Here is a 17,694-nt window from a genome sequence, read left to right as displayed (position 1 = left end):
AAGCCCGGACTCTGGAGCAGCGGAAACATGTTCTGGGGTCAGATCAATCATGTTTCTGTTTTTTTTTCCACTCATTTTCAGATCCAGATATGATGTTTGTAGTCTCATACAAACATCTGCTGCATTCAATATCTCAAATATTAGCACAGCTTCTATCCTGTGCCTGTTTCCTCTGCACATGCATTCCTCATTAACATTAACCTGTTTTCTCTGCCCTCCCTGAGACTGTAGAGGGTTTCCTCCCTTCCTACCCTGCGGATATCATTTTTAAGTGCATTATATTTAGAAAGTTAATAATAATAATTTTTACTTTTATAGTGCCAACATATTCTGCAACACTTTACAATTCAGAGGATACTTGTAGAAACAAGATAAGAGATTACATAGTAACACTTCGGTCAATGCATAGCATGAGGAGTCAGGGTCCTGCTCGCAAGCTTACAATCTATGAGGAAATAGGGGGGGGACAAAAAAGGTAAAAAGAAGGTGCTTGTTGTATAAGGTCCAGCCACATAGTATAATAAACAGGGGCATTCCAATAATGCTGCATGAACCGGTCACCAGCAGTATGTGTACAAGTACAGATAGAAAGTACTACCAAGTGCGTGGAACAGAGAACAGGGGATAGTTAGATTAGTGAGGGGAAGTGATAAGCTAGTCTAAAGAAATGTTTGAGAGCACGCTTGAAACTGTGGATACTGGGAATTAATCAATTTTGTCCTGGGTAGTGCATTCCAAAAAACTGGTGCAGCACGAGAGAAATCCTAGATACGATAATTATTATAATGTTAGTCATAGGGCATTAGATGAACAGGGAGGACGGGTAGGGAGGTAGACTGAGATGAGAGAGGTGATATAGGGTGGTGCAGAACTGTAGAGAGCTTTGTGGATACGAGTGATACGTTTATATTGGATTCTGTAGCGGATGGGCAAACAGCGCAATGTCTGGCACAGAGTGGAGGCATCGGTGTAATGGCTGGACAGAAATATGATCCTGGCTGCTGCATTCAGGATGGATTGAAGAAGGAAGAGTTTAGTAAGGAGGAGACCGCTTAGTAGGGAGTTACAGTAATCCAGGCGGGAATGAACGAAAGCGACAGTAAGAGATTTTGCAGTCAATAGTAAGAAAAGGTTGAATTCTAGAGATGTTTTTGGAGGTGCAGGTGTCAGTCATTGGATATGTTAAGAAATTATTAAATCTATTGTATGTAGACAGAGATCTACTCTGATCTACCCAGTATAAGATGCAAGACTGGATCCATAATGAGCTTGTGTGCTTGGGACCTTACTCGTATGAGGTCCGATGGTGATGTGGCACAGGTCGGTAGCCAGGTTTACATTGCTAAATTAAGGCTTTAACTCTTTAGTGACTGTTTAACCTGGTAACACTGTGCACCTGGTCACCGTCGGAATTCGTCTTATGTGTCCTCATGGGCGGATTACAGAGCGCCGGCGTATACGTGTTTAACGTGTTGGTTTTTTTTTAGTCTGAATGTCAACATCGACGACGTACAGGAAAACAAAAATACCATACAAAACCATTCAGTGACACTTCCCCTTTTTGAGATTGAATGGAGCCGAGACACTTCCGCCCCCACACCTTTGGTAAATTTCCATAAGGCCAGTTGCTATAGCAACTAAAAGTATTGCACAACGTACCCTTTCTTTGCCTCGTTAGACGGGAGAATCAGACAGCACATGCTGCGCTTCCATAGGATATATTCTACTGTGCATCAGTTTCCTTAACAGCTCAATGTCAGAAGGTTTTAGTTAATAAAGGCAGACGCTGTTACGCTTCTCCTGCTGTAATTGGAAATCAGCGCAGACGGATTGGACAAATTGTTCCTAAAATACCGGAATCTACATTGTAATTTCTACCTGTACAACTTATGTATCAACTTAATATGCATTTCGCTAGGGAAAAATTTTCATTATTTCCATCATAGTAAATGATGGCATATCGCTAGGAAGTCTGAGACCCGCCTGAAGGGGCTAAATCTGAAATATATGGCCAGCTTTAAAATTGGGCATATGACCGCAGCATCCGACTGCACAGAGATTGAATGTTGTCTGTTACCATAGAGATACATATACTTGCACAGGAGTTGTAGACAAAATTACACAACATTTTTAATCAAGGTTATATGAAAAGTGATCCCCCATCTTGGACATGAGGGTGAACATAGACTTAGATATATATATATATATTTTTTTTTTTTTAAATGAGACATGCACGATCAGTACTTCTCCCGACCAGCAGCCGGTCGGCGTCCTCATACACAGTGGACCATCGGCCTACTATCGATGGGTTCCGCTGACCTTTATCGAATGTGTATGGAGCCCTTAAGTCATCGGATCTAAAACCCCACCCGATATACATCACTCTATAGCATGAAGATAATTACCCACCATAACGGGCTAGATTAATCAGGGTTACATATGAAGTTTCATGGTCCTCCTTCCACAGCATTGTCCTTTTGATGGCCCATTGAGAAGGTGGCAATATTATTAGGCAAGGGGTTAATGACCACTTTGGTATTGGTCCAATTATTGAAAAGGGTCAATGACGAAATCTCGGACATTCTATTGTAATGTTGTCATACTTTGTGGCTGGCGATTATTCCAACTCCTATCTAAAAACAGCAGATTTTACGGAGTAAAGCCATTTTTTGGCCATGTAATCTAGAATTATACATATGATGCAGGTCACCAACGCTCTGCTGACTCCGTAACTGCAGAGTCCAAACCTTCTCTGGTATTACCACCACAAACACTGCGCCCCCGCCAGGAGCTTTATGTCTTGGGGGTTACATAACTGTGCAGCAGCTTGCAAGTCTTACATCACCAAGCACAATGCTGAGCATCAAATGTAAAGCAACTGCCACTGGAGCAGAGGAAATGTGATCTGTAACTGATCACACTTCTATCTGATGGAGTTTGGTGGACGCCAGGAGAACGTTACCTGGCACTGTGCCTACTGCAAGAGTCTGGTGGAGGAGGGATAATACTATGGGGTTGCTTTTTCGAGGGGGAACAACTTTGGGATAAACTAGAGAAGATTATGAGCCTGTATAAGTGTCGGCCCTCAAATGATCTTCTGGAAGAATGGGCAAAACTTCTACAGTCACCTCCAAAATCTCATAGAAAGTCTTCCCAGAAGACCATAAGCTGTTAGGGTTGCCTTCATATTAATGGCTGTGACTTTAGAAATCGGAGGTCATAAAACAGGAAGTCAAAAAGCATCTACACAATACAGTCACTTTTCCTTATGGAGAGGATCTAAGAACTGCAGACCAGGGTAGATTAACTCTGAAAAATTCTATTATCGGACCCTTCCCATTGATGAGATGAACGGTAACATCCTGGAAGCCAAATCAGTAACGATCCTTAATTGCATTGGCCTCGACTGCAAATGAAGTTCCACAAAACTGTACTTGAGAGAAACAAGAGGATCTCATCCATCCAATGTCAAACAAAGGACAACAATGCAAAGAACCAATTTCTTTAAAAGAAAAAAAAGAAAAAATATTATATTCAGTCTTTTCCAATTGACTTGTTTTATTTGCATCAGTTACCGTGATACAGTGATTGGCAGATCTCCAACAAAGATCATTATACTTACCAGCTTTAAAATTTTGGTTTTACTGACGTTTTATTTAATTCAGCATTTTTTTTTTCCCGGGGATTACAAACACATACAGTATATGGTCAGCTGATTACATGGAGATGCCAGGCTGTCATCTGTGTATCCAAAACGTCAAGTAAAAAAAAAAATATATATAATATTTTTTTTTTTTTATATAAACACACACAATTCTTATTTTTTTCCTTTTACGGAATGCACAGAAAATAAAGTGTCAAAACATCAGTTTTACAAGCCAAAAAGATTTCCACGTGTAGTCCTTTTTCATGAAAAAGATAAAGAAACAAAAAAACCTTTATATAAACAGTTTATTTTAATCTAAACAGCAACACAGACAGAACGCCATATAAACACAAAAGGAAGTGATGCAGAAGCAAGAGGCTGACGGGAGGGAAAAAAATAAAAAATAAAAATAAAAAAATAAAGTCGGAGGCTCTAGGTTGCAAGTGACCAACCTTAGTTTCTGAGATACCTGAAAAAGGAAAAATTTAGGGGAGGGGGTTGAAGTCATGACATTGGTTTATAATACAGCCAGCTAGAGGCTAGATATAGTTCTAAACATTTTTATTATCTTTTTTTGTTTTTGTTTTTTAAGCATGCCTGCATCAGATAGCAAAGAAAGAAAAAAAATTTAATAAAAAAAAAAAAGAAAAAAAAAAAAAAAAAAGTATAGATTACTAGTGGATTTATAGAAGTATAAAAGTTTATAATTTTACAGCAGTTGAAATACTGACATCAATATTAAAATAAAAGCAAGTTTTACATCATAACAATCAAAATACAAAAAGACTGAAGGAAGAGACCCTGTATGAAAAAACGGGGGGGGGATATTCAGCAAATTTAGAACTCTATACAAGTGGCGAAAAATGGAGAGAAAAAAAATAAAAAAAATGGCACACATACGACCCCCTCCCCTAAGTGACTCATTTGTATTTAGCGTCATTCAATTTTGCAAAAAAATTTGTTTGTTTTTCTGTAAACAAGTTCTTGCCAAACCAATCCCTTCCTTTTTTTTTGTTTTTTTGTTAAATTTTTTTGTGTGTTTTTTTTCTTATTTATTTTAAGATGCCGCATTTCTGAAGCTTATGATGGTGCAAACTTCTTGGCTTGTGCTCTGACTCTCTTTTCATATTCCACTCTGTTTTGGCTGCAGGAGTATAAGGGAAAAAAAACAAAAAACAAACATTAAATGCACAGTATAAGAAGAACCAGTCAAAATATAAAAACGCTCAGAGAAGGAATTATGTTTCGGGTACAGATTACCGCTGTGGCTAATCACAATCTCAGCCATGAGACATCTATGGCTTGAAACTACTGAACCAAGCGATTGTCAGCAGTGGTTCCGTAAGGGTATGTGCACACGCTGCAGATTTTGCTGCAGATCCGCAGCAGTTTTCCCAAAGTTCCATGTAAACCTATGGGAAAAAGAAAAAAAACGCTGTGCACATGCTGCGGAAAAATCCGCGCGGAAACGCAGCGGATTATTTTCCGCAGCATGTCAATTCTTTCTGCGGATTCTGCAGCGGTTTTCAACATGCACCAATAGGAAAGTGCAGTTGAAAACCCGCAGAGGAATCTGCGAGAAAATGCGCAGTGAAAACCGCAGTGGTTTTGCACTGCGGATTTTCCAAATCCGCTGCGGAAAAATCCGCAACGTGTGCACATACCCTTACATATCACTGAAGCAGTGATGTGAATGCTGACACAGACGAAGCGCAGAAACTTCTTTTTTTTAATGCATCTTCAGAAAATAGACTTTTTTCCAGTTTTCTTTTTGTCAAATGTATTTAACCCCCTTCATGACCCCAGCTTTTCGGTTTTACGTTTTTTGTTTTTCGCTCCCCTCCTTCCCAGAGACATAACTTTTATTTTTCCATCAATATGGCCATGTGAGGGCTTGTTTTTTTGCGAGACGAGTTGTACTTTTGAACGACATCACTGGTTTTAGCATGTCGTGTACTAGAAAACGGGGAAAAAAAATAAAAAAATTCCAAGTGCAGTGAAATTGCAAAAAAAAGTGCAATCCCACACTGGTTTTTTGTTTGGCTTTTTTGCTAGCTTCACTAAATGCTAAAGCTGACCTGCCATTATGATTCTCCAGGTCAGTACAAGTTCATAGACACCTAACATGTCTAGGTTATTTTTTATCCAAGTCATAAAAAAAAAAAAAAAAAAAAAAGAAAAAAAAAAAAAAAAAAAAAAAAAAAATCGCGCAATTTTCCGGTACCCGTAGTGTCTCCATTTTTCGTGATCTGGGGTCGGTGAGGGCTTATTTTTTTGCGTGCCGAGCTGACGTTTAATTATACTGTTTGGGTGCAGATACATTTTGATCGCCTGTTATTGCATTTTAATACAATGTCATGGCGACCCAAAAAAACACCTTAATTCTGGCGTTTAATTTTTTTTCTCGCTACACCGTTTAGCGATCAGGTTATTTATTTATTTATTTTGTTACTTTTGTCATGCTTCAATAGCCTCAATGGGAGGCTAGAAGTTGGCATAGCCTGATCGGCTCTGCTACATACAGGCGATGCTCAGATCACTTCTATGTAGTAGAATTGCAGCATTGCTATGAGCGCCGACCACTGGGTGGCGCTCATAGCAATCCGGCATAAACCATAGAGGTCTCAAGGAGACCTCTAGTTGCTATGCCGTCGCATCACTGACCCCAGATGACGTGAAGGGGTCAGCAATGTGCTCATTTTCAGCCCAATGGCCGGAAGCGCTAGTTAAATGCCAATGTCAGCGGCATTTAACTAGTAAATAGCGGCTGGTGGATCGCGATTCCACTCGCCGCTATTGCGCGCACATGTCAGCTGTCTAAAATAGCTGACATGTCGCGGCTTTGATGTGGGCTCAGCGCCGGTCAGAAAGGGGTTAATTTATTCTCCCAATATTTAAAATTTCATGTCAGCAGGTTTTTGCCAATTTATCCGAGAGCAGCCGGAGAATCCAACGATGTATCACTTATTTTACTGGGTGCATCCGGTCTCTCACAATCAGAGCTTTTCTATTTAGTATGAAGCAGAGCTGAGGAAGCTAGCCCCGCCCACACCAGGATCTGTATATACAAAGTCCATAGACAGTGAGCTGCCCATCAAAGGAGGGGGCGGAGTCAGACTAACATACACTGGCTGCTCTAGTCCAGCAATGATTAACTCCTGGGGCTAAAACAATTGTTGCAAGCAAACTGATCAGAGGAATCGCTGAAATCTGTGTTTTAACCCCTACAGTGTGCAGTCTTCAGTTTACATACCAACAACCTGCTGACACATTCCCTTTAATACCACATTTAAACAATAGGTAATTTTTTGATGGCAAATTCCTTCTAAATTTTACCCTCCCAGGAAATACTGACCAGTAAATTGTGTATGCCTCTGCTTGAGCTGGATCTTGTATATTTGGTTCATTTAGAAGTTCTTGTATTCCTAACAAGATCTGTGAAGATACAGAGACGTGTAAGTGGCCACGGGCGCAGCGTCCGGCTCCTCTCACTGCGGCGGCAGAGCACGGCGTACCTGTTTAATTGTGATTGCTGGCCTCCAATCCTTATCTTCTTCTAAGATAGACAGACACACTGTGCCTGAAGGATAGACGTTGGGGTGGAATAACGGAGGCTCAAATTTACCTGTAGGATGAAAATGAATTAGCAGCAGAATCCCAATGTCGGCAGTACTCCTGATTGACGACCGCTTCTTGGGATGACAGCCCTGTCCTGATCCCGACTCTCCCCATGTGCTGAATTAAGAAGGGGGTGGAAGAGAAAACAACCCTCCTTTAAATGGAAGTTGACCTCTTGTTCGTGTGTTTTGACATCCAAGATGTAAAGCTTTGTGCGCCGAGCCTTGGGACTGCCCAGCAGGACAGCCATGTCTGTGTATGCCGCCATATGGAGACATTACGAGCGCCATAACGCAGCTCCCAATGGAACAAGCCAAGCAGGCACAGTCCTGCCTCGTATGTGATCCGAGTACTTACATTTTGGAGGCGAGGAGGGATAATCATCCTTAAATAGCATTCGTAGTTTAAATAGTCCTCCTTCCCATGGGGTCTGCAGAGAATAAACAGACAAGAAGTCAATAGTGCAGGGAGATGGTCTATCAGCACGCATACACATATGCCTTCGGAGGACACGGCACTCTTCTGCAAGCCTTCAGGAGCCAGTCTGTAACCATCCATTACATGTGTTCTCAGATGCCGCTGTATGGATATCCTAGTCCATAGCGTTCTGGGGACTAATTTCCTTTAACCTCAATGACCAAATTTAAAAAGGGCTTGTTTTATTCCAACACCAAATAGAAGGTTTTTAAAAAAAAAAAAAAAAAAAACAACCACAGGCAAAAAAAACAAAAACCACCACACCTTTGCATTTTTCCTTTAACCCCTTCTATACTTTGCAGGTGTTATATACACACACAGCATAGCACATTTTTTTGTCAGCAGTGGCTGGTTTCCAAGGCGAGGAGCTCTGTTATAGAACTTATAAGCGTTCCACTGTTTGCTTCCTTTCCTGGATGGCATACAACTGGTTCATGCTGCTGGATGCAGCTGTCAACCAGGGGAGCCAACCTTCCACCCCATCCCCTCCGAGCAAGCAGGAAAATACAGGAATTTGAGAAGAACTCTCTTAACAGGATATTAAAAGGGATACTCCCAAGCTATTGACAAAAAAAAATAGTTTCATTAAATGACAGGAAAATAAGAAAGTGTTCAATTCAGTCTTTTCTAGCCATTGTCACTCTCAGGCAATGACTGCTTTTATCTTTCATAGTGTGCAGTTGGTTCCCATGGAGCTCGGCCATTAGCTCCTGCCCATAGTAGTTACATGCCAGGAGAGGAGTTGACTCCCAACATACCAGCCACCCCACAACAACCCATTCATTTCTCTACAGAAACTGTGCTCACCTCCTGACACGCTGCTGTTCTAAATCCTTCAGCCGCAGCGCTCGCCGTCGTGAGCCATGTGCTTGTTAAAATGCCCTGTTATCGCTATGTAAATACAGTGATCACACTGTAGACTTCAGAACAAACCACTGATGGCTGAATGTGTTACAGCAGAACTTGTGCTGAGCTTTATAGTTCTAATACTACAGCTCTACTACTCACCAGACCTATCACTCATGGAGGAGATCCCGCCATGTCAAAAACTAAGAAGTAAGGAGACTGCAGAGTTGTGAGCTGCTTGAGAATAACCCTTTAAACTACAGCAGCCTTTATGGCAGTTTGAGTTGATAAGACGATCTTGATAAAACATGAATGGCAATTCCATGAACATGTCACATAGATTTGGCACCATACATCTTCTAGCATGTCCTAAACTGTTGCCTGTCCGGCACGCGTGCTGGAAGCGTACAGATACTGCTGCGTGTACTTAACGAATTCAGCTAATATTCAAAAAAACAAAAAAAGACCCATTGTAACACATGAGTCCTATGGACACAACAAGTCATATGTGTACCAATATTGCCACTGGCCCAGGACATTTCGGGAAATCTGCAGCATTGTACCGGGCACATAAGTACTCATATATGGAGCAATAGTAGAGACTGTCAGCCTTACCCCTTTCTTCCCTGGAATAGCACATTCCCAGTTCATCAGATTCATTGTGCCATCTGGATTTTTTGTTGGTACTGCAACAAACCCCTTGAGAAACGTAAGAAAGCCAAAATTATAAAACGTTATAATCTAAACACTTATACATAGTGGGCATCTGATTATAAATGGATCTGGGAAACTTACAAAGGGATGGTCTTTTCTCCAAGCTTTCCTCTCCTGCGCGAGTCTGCTCAGGGCTATGCCAGACATAGTTTGGGCTCCTGCAACATAAAGCGCGGGGTTATCTCCTCTCACCAGGTGCAGCACTAACTAGCACAGAAATGCCACTGCCATCTAGTGGCCAAGGCGCTAACTGCAGGAAGCCGCAGAGAAATCAGCTCAGATATGGGTCTAACAAGTTTCCTCAAAGTAGCAGGCATGTGGAAATTGCAGTCAGTGGTCATTACTTATACACAGCCCTTTATCAATTAAGTTGGGATGTGTACTGTCAAGACAATAGAGACCATAACTATCTTGGGTTCAGTCACCACTCAGATCCATCTTAAAGGGTAAAAACTAGTAATGAGCAAACGATCTTGGAGAAGGCATTATCCGAGCATGCTCGAAAAACATGTTCGAGTCACCAAGCCTATATATGTTTAAGTCCCTGTGGCTGTGAGACGTTATTTGAGCACACCGAAGACAGTCATTTAGCACCCAAGCATGCTCAGATAACACCTTATCCCAGCACGTTCGCTCATTTATGCATTGCATAAACCACCCAATTTCAACGTAATCAGTGCAATGCTACATTTCTCCAGCTGTGGCGCTGCAGGGATATGAAACACCATCAGCTGATCGATCACTGGGGGAATGGCAGTCAGCAGGAAATCTGGAGAAAAAGTGAAAGGCTCCTATAAACCCTTGGGAGAGTATCAAGCAACCATGAAACAGACCTTAGACAACTGCTGGGTCTCCCGACCAGAGCCAACGACCCCATATCTCATATGCCCACGAGGCAGCTGGCAAATCGACTGGGTCTTCTGATCGGAGCAACGGTCACATTTTCTTAATCCTTTCACTTTTAGATCTTTTAGGGAAGCTGTGCTGTGTAACGCAATACTTCTGCACTACGGTATATAGCGCCAATAATGGTCTCTTGCAGCCAAGCAGAATTGAGCCACTTACACGGGCCCGGTGTCCAGTTAGTTGTGAAGCAAGAAGAGGTTAGCACAACCTTTTCTCTACAGCACAGAAGACGACATTCTGACTTGCCAAATGGCCACACGCCGTGTCAGCAAAGCTCCTCAGCTCCAGTGTGGAAGTGACGGTGACTGATCAAGAAAAGCTATTTTCTAATGAAGGAAACACCAATCAATACCCCCTGCAGGGGTCACGGGCAGCGGAGGAATGTGGTCAGGCTTCTATAGGAGTGTCCTACTCATCGTCGTCATACTGTGCGGCCTGAGTCATGTCACCTCGGTATTTAATACGCAGATGACAAGCGCTCAGCCAAGGAGGAGAACCAGACGTTACATAGCTAAAGTCTACACCAAGAAGGTGCACGATGGAAGGGGGCACTTACTTCACACCTTGAACCTACTGCCTAGAGAGTAAACAAGCATCTTCAGGGGGCATCTGAGGGTGCAGCTGGCACAACGCACAGCCAAACGGTTTGTGTCCATTGAATAGCTTCTCTCTTGGTCCATCGACAATTTCCCTTCTGTCGCTAAAACCAGAGCATCACTACAAATATCAGCAGCCCCTGGGCAAAGTCAACGAATAATTAGGAGACTCATGAAAACTAGCAAAACAGGAAGATGGAGCATTGGACAAGATCTAGAGGAGGACTATGCTATACATAACCCCTCGTCCAGGATATGTAAGGAGCACTACCAAGATGGAAAAGCCCTGAAGGCAGCAAGTCATGGCGGAGGTTTCCTCATCAAACAAGTCTTTCCCTTATTCTAACCCTTCAGTTTCTTCCCTTTAAGCTTCATGTGCAGTCAAGTTCTTCCAGATCTCCAAAAGAGGGCAAAATGTTTGTTTCATCCATGGAGGATAGAAAGACTATTCCAGATGCCAAAGATCCAGAAAGATGCCAGGAACCCTCCAATGCCCATTATTACAGTAATCTATGAGCCATCAGCACCCATCATCAGGGGAGGGGTCATCTAAGAGCCAATCATACCCTTCCGTGCACGTCAGCAGGGGTCATCTAGGAGTCATCCGCACCCATCATTGGGGTCATCAAACAGCCATCCACACCCTTCCATGTCCATCATCGGGGTCATCTAGGAGTCATCCGCGCCCATCATTGGGGTAAAAGAGCCATCCACACCCTTCCATGTCCATTATTGGGGTCATCCAGAAGCCATCCACACCCATCATTGGGTCATCCAAGAGCCATCCACACCCTTGCATGTCCATCATCGGGGTCATCTAGAAGCCATCCACACCCATCATTGGGTCATACAAGAGCCATCCACACACTTCCATGTCCATCATCGGGGGTCATCTAGGAGTCATCCGCACCCATCATTGGGGTCATCAGCCATCCACACCCTTCCATGTCCATTATTGGGGTCATCCAGAAGCCATCCACACCCATCATTGGGTCATCCAAGAGCCATCCACAGCCTTCCATGTCCCATCATCAGAGTCATCTATTCACATTAATGGGGTAATCTAGGAACCAGCCACATCCTTCTGTGCCCATTGTCGGGGTTCTCTAGGAGCCAGCCGAACCCATTATTGGGGTCATCTAGGAGCCATCAGCACCTTTCAGTGCCCATTAACAGGGTCAACTAGGAGCCCTCCGCACACATCCATGCCCATTATCAGGGGTCATCTGCACTCATCTGCGCCCATTCACTTGTGGCTCTCAATACTGGACCCTCCTGTAGAGGAGAATCTTCTCAAGCCGTTTCTGGTATAGTAAAGCTTCTGTGCCACATACACAGCTGGTCCTGCCCCTGCAGACACTGCCATCTTGTAACCATTTCACCCTCTCAAGTGAAGGGCAGACGGCCAGGCCAGGGCAGAGTTTCCATTGGAGAGATTACCCTTTAATCCTCATGTCATGCATATACACGTGTCCTCGCCTGGGGGCACGTGACCGGCTCCCTACTGCCTTCCTTTTAGAACCAGACTTACAAGGATTTATCTTCCATGACAGATAAACACTGAACCTGAAGCCTCATCCATGGACGAGGTGTCTACAGGAGACCCTAAGGCTAGCTAATCCAGAGGTGTCTCCTGACACCCCCCCCCCCCATAAATGTGCACTCCTGCCCACCACGTAGCCTCATTTCAACAGTACAATGGAGAAAAGTGGCTGCCGGGGTTGTGTGGCAGCTGCTCATCTCCCCCAGTCTGTGGGTATAGTCATGATTACTGATCTCACCTTTCCAGGCCTCAATTCTCTAGACTTCATCTCTAATCTTTACAGTCGGCCTCGCCTTGCACTAGATGAGTCTACAGGATATTGTAGACGAGTATTCCTTCAACTTGAGCATAACTATTGAGGTCAACGATTTCTTAACCTTTGATTTCAGGTCATCATTTCCCAATCGAGTCTTTCCATTCACTGCCAGCAAGCAGAAATCTTGAGAATAGCAATATACCAAGATTTATGACACCAATATCTTACATGGGTCCAATCAATGGTAAAGTGAAATCTCGTCACCTCACTGATCATAGCTGCTTGTAAGATACTAGGACATGAGGCTTATCTGTCCAGTGACCACGATCCACCACATTCATCATGGACGGGGTGAAGGATCTCACTCACGGCCATCCCTAGGTGCCCCCTGGGTATAGTCAGCGTTGGCTGGTTCTCTGCTAAAGGCCACAGCATTTATTTATTTTTTTAACTGCTGACAGTTGAGACCACCTCCCTACATGTAAAACTTTCCAACATACCTTTTGTGTCAGGATCGCGATCTCACATCACTATAGCCCGCAAGCCACCTCACTCACATAACATGGAGCAAGGGAGGACATGAAAGAAGAGTTGCAAAGCTAATTAGATCCCAAGAAGAACAGAATTGGGGAGATACCCGACTAGCCCCTACCATAAAGACTTCCTTGGTCTATAGTTACGTCCATATATATTTGGACAGAGACAACATTTTTCTAATTTTGTTTATAGAAATTACCACAATGAATTTTAAACAAAACAATTCAGACGCAGTTGAAGTTCAGACATTCAGCTTTCATTTGAGGGTATCCACATTAAAATTGGATGAAGGGTTTAGGAGTTTCAGCTCCTTAACATGTGCCACCCTGTTTTTAAAGGGACCAAAAGTAATTGGACAGATTAAATAATTTTAAATAAAATGTTCATTTCTAGTACTTGGTTGAAAACCCTTTGTTGGCAATGACTGCCTGAAGTCTTGAACTCATGGACATCACCAGACGCTGTGTTTCCTCCTTTTTGATGCTCGGCCAGGCCTTCACTGCGGTGGTTTTCAGTTGCTGTTTGTTTGTGGGCCTTTCTGTCTGAAGTTTAGTCTTTAACAAGTGAAATGCTGCTCAAGTGGGTTGAGATCAGGTGACTGACTTGGCCATTCAAGAATATTCCACTTCTTTGCTTTAATAAACTCCTGGGTTGCTTTGGCTTTCTGTTTTGGGTCATTGTCCATCTGTAGTATGAAACTACGACCAATCAGTTTTGCTGCATTTGGCTGGATCTGAGCACACAGTATGGCGGCTCTGAATACCTCAGAATTCATTCGGCTGCTTCTGTCCTGTGTCACATCATCAATAAACACTAGTGACCCAGTGCCACTGGCAGCCATGCATGCCCAAGCCATCACACTGCCTCCGCCGTGTTTTACAGATGATGTGGTATGCTTTGGATCATGAGCTGTACCACGCCTTCACCATACTTTTCTCTTTCCATCATTCTGGTAGAGGTTGATCTTGGTTTCATCTGTCCAAAGAATGTTCTTCCAGAACTGTGCTGGCTTTTTTAGATGTTTTTTAGCCTTTTTATTCTTGATGCTTATGAGTGGCTTGCACCGTGCAGTGAACCCTCTGTATTTACTTTCATGCAGTCTTCTCTTTATAGTAGATTTGGATATTGATGCGCCGACCTCCTGGAGAGTGTTGGTCACTTGGTTGCCTGTTGTGAAGGGGTTTCTCTTCACCATGGAGATTATTCTGCGATCATCCACCACTGTTGTCTTCCGTGGGCGCCCAGGTCTTTTTGCATTGATGAGTTCACCAGTGCTTTCTTTCGTTCTCAGGATGTACCACACTGTAGATTTTGCCACTCCTAATATTGTAGCAATTTCTCGGATGGGTTTTTTCTGTTTTTGCAGCTTAAGGATGGCTTGTTTCACCTGCATGGAGAGCTCCTTTGACCGCATGTTTACTTCACAGCAAAACCTTCCAAATGCAAGCACCACACCTCAAATCAACTCCAGGCCTTTTATCTGCTTAATTGAGAGTGACATAATGGAGGGATTACCCACACCTGTCCATGAAATAGCCTTGGAGTCAATTGTCCAATTACTTTTGGTCCCTTTAAAACAGGGTGGCACATGTTAAGGAGCTGAAACTCCTAAAGCCTTCATCCAATTTTAATGTGGATACCCTCAAATGAAAGCTGAAAGTCTGAACTTCAACTGGATCTGAATTGTTTTGTTTAAAATTCATTGTGGTAATGTCTATTAGCAAAATTAGAAAAATGTTGTCTCTGTCCAAATGAATATGGACTTAGGCTACGTTCACATTTGCGTTGTGCGTCGCAGCGTCGGCGCCGCAGCGCACAACGCAAACAAAAACGCAGCAAAACGCATGCACAACGCTGCGTTTTGCGCCGCATGCGTCCTTTTTTTAATTGATTTTGGACGCAGCAAAAATGCAACTTGCTGCGTCCTCTGCGCCCGGACGCGGGCGCCGCAGCGACGCATGCGGCGCAAAACGCAAGTGCGACGCATGTCCATGCGCCCCCATGTTAAATATAGGGGCGCATGACGCATGCGGCGCCCGCCGCTAATGTGAACGTAGCCTTAACTGTATGACTCTTCCAAGCACACTGAGAATTCCCTCACATCACAAACTGCCATCTGCAGGGCATTATTAGAATTACACCCATTAATTAACAGGTTGCAGAGAACGGCTTGTAAGGCAACTCCCTAATAAGCTGCACCCGCCACGTCTATTGCTCTCACCTGCGAATCTTTCTTTTCACACCTGAATATATTCCTGATGTCTTTTCAGAAAAATTCTTGCACGTGGGCAGACTTAGTGCTACAAAGCACGTTAATTATTAAATCAAGAACAGCAGGGCGTTTTTTTTTTTTTTTTTCCCCAAACCACCACTATGCTGTTAGCCAATAAGGCGGCGGGTCGGTATGGATCTCCTCCTGTACTGGCCGATGCGGAACGACAGAAACAGGGCTAGTTATTAGGCATGAACGAACGCCGCTCAGGTTGCTTTGCTCAGATCTGCCCCTCCACAGAAAAAAGACAAAAACCCAAAACCTCCTCAGGCTAAAAGATATTCCAGACCCCAAAGCATGGCTGAGGAACAGAGGGTTTAAAATATTAAAAAAAAAAAGTACACTTTTTTCTTTTTTAATATCTCCATGGCTCACCTGCCCTAGGCCCACCCACGCCCTGCTCAGGGAAGACTACAGGGAGTATAATGCTTTTTGGTTTTATCCAGCAAAAATGGTAGCCCCCGTTTAAGGTCTTCGTACCAGTCGCATGTAAAGTCACAATTTCCCCCCCAAAAAAATTAATAAATTCCACTCACTCATCTATTTCTGATATGGTTATGACCTGTAAAAGTCACAGGGGTGGAGCCACCACTCTGAAGAGTCCAGTGGGCCAGGCTCCTTTTACCGCACAGAAATCCCACTAGAGCCGAGGCCGACACACCTGACCTCACTGTGAAGCTCGTCCTGATACACCAGGTCTGTGGAAGAGATGGGGCGAGCAGGACTCTTCAGGAGCAGCTCCGCCCCCATGACTCATTACAGACCATTAGAATAGCCTGAGCCTCTGCGGAGCTGTACAGCCACGGACTGATGTGAAGGCGGCGACAGTTACCGCTAACTAAGGAAACCTGCACGTGAAGCTTCTTAACACCTGTAAGGAGTCATGGGGGCGGAGCTGCTCCTCCAAAGAGTCCTGCTGGCCCAACCCACACACTTGGGGCATCGTCTGGGACAGGCTCAATCCGTCAGGTCTATGGACTCTAAGAGGATGAGCTCCACCCACCTGACTCCTTACACATCATTAGCATGAGCTCCACCCACCCCACAGCTTACACGTAATTAGCTCCACCCACCTGACTCCTTACGTGTCAAGGGGATAAGCTCCACCCACCTGACTCCTTACACATCATTAGCATGAGCTCCACCCACCCGACGGCTTACATGTCACTAGCTCCACCCACCCAATGGCTTACACATTAGCTCCACCCACCTGACTCCTTACACATCATTGGCACGAGCTCCACCCACCTGACTCCCTACAGGTCATTAGCATACGGTTCCGCCGTGGAGTCCATAGGGCACGGTCGCCTCTCTCCTTTACATACAGGGGTCACTCATCGCTCCTGGGCTGGAGGACAGCCCTCCGCAGCCCCCAGGTGTGCCCCCAGGCACTGACACCACCCTGGCTATAGGGGGATGCCATCAGCAGCAGTTGGGGGCATAAAGGAGTAAAAGTGAAAGTGCCTGATGGGAGGAGGGAGCCAGATGGCGGCCTCAGTGCGGCACAGCCCTGTGCTGGGAGGACTAGTCCGGCAGTGACAGCTCGCAGGAGGAGGAGGCCATGCTGCCCCCGGGCCGGTCCCGCCGCCCCCCACCATGAGAATGAATGGGGGCAGATCTCCCCGGCCTCCTCCTCCGCCGCACAGCACCGGATCCCTCCGCCGTTACCATAGGTGACGCCGCGGCCTCCGCCCCCGCCCGTGCTCCGCGGTGAGCAGCCCTCTGCCCGCCGCCGGCCCCCGGGAGCCGCTCACCTGCTGTGCCTTCACCCCCTGACAATCCGGGCTCCGCGGCGGTCACTGCTCTTTGTGTCGGGACAAAGCCCCTAAAGTTTCCCTCCTGAAGCAGCACTGAACCTGACCCAGACTAAATAGGACCTCATGTCACAAGGACCCCAGTCCAGGAGCTGCCCTCACCGCTGCCTGCACGGGGGAAAAAAAACCGCCAAAGCCCCCGACCAGCTCCTGCCCCGCCCAGCAGGAGGCGCTGCACGCTCCAAATCCCGGCTATCCCCGTGTAAACCACCAGAGCCCACCCCTCCAGGTGCCGGCTGCGCCCCCACCCGGCCACGACACGTATTAAACACGGGCCGGTTATAAATTAATTATAAAACGCTTCTATCGCCGGTGTATGTCGCCCTGATATAACCGTGAGGGGAAAACGTGCAGACAGAAAACAGGCGCGCAGGCAGACGCGTAGACAGCTATGCACTTAAAGGAGCCGCGTTCTAAAAATAAGGGACCGTCTACAAAGTGCTAGTCGGGATGAAGGACTAGGCCTCAG

The 17,694-nt window shown here is 44.9% G+C and overlaps 1 protein-coding gene across 2 annotated transcripts; it reads right to left on the bottom strand.

The window, feature by feature from the left end:
• Positions 1 to 3,933: 3,933 nt before the first annotated feature.
• Positions 3,934 to 17,386, bottom strand: UBE2I (ubiquitin conjugating enzyme E2 I). Of its 2 annotated transcripts, none has more exons than XM_077274810.1 (7): positions 17,166 to 17,386; positions 9,383 to 9,459; positions 9,203 to 9,286; positions 7,622 to 7,694; positions 7,162 to 7,271; positions 7,002 to 7,081; positions 3,934 to 4,790 (listed from the first exon to the last, which is right to left on the bottom strand). In XM_077274810.1, the coding sequence occupies exons 2-7, from the start codon at positions 9,446 to 9,448 to the stop codon at positions 4,727 to 4,729; spliced, it is 477 nt and encodes a 158-aa protein (XP_077130925.1). In that variant the 5' UTR covers positions 9,449 to 9,459; positions 17,166 to 17,386; the 3' UTR covers positions 3,934 to 4,726. The 2 variants fall into 2 exon arrangements, with proteins under 2 accessions (XP_077130925.1, XP_077130926.1); XM_077274811.1 differs by lacking the exon at positions 17,166 to 17,386 and adding an exon at positions 15,361 to 15,385.
• Positions 17,387 to 17,694: the final 308 nt, after the last annotated feature.

The sequence above is a fragment of the Ranitomeya variabilis genome, chromosome 7, assembly GCF_051348905.1.
Source record: "Ranitomeya variabilis isolate aRanVar5 chromosome 7, aRanVar5.hap1, whole genome shotgun sequence".
Lineage (NCBI taxonomy): Eukaryota > Metazoa > Chordata > Amphibia > Anura > Dendrobatidae > Ranitomeya > Ranitomeya variabilis.
The sequence above is the reverse complement of the archived record's forward strand: the minus strand, read 5'-3'. Positions and strand labels throughout refer to the sequence as shown.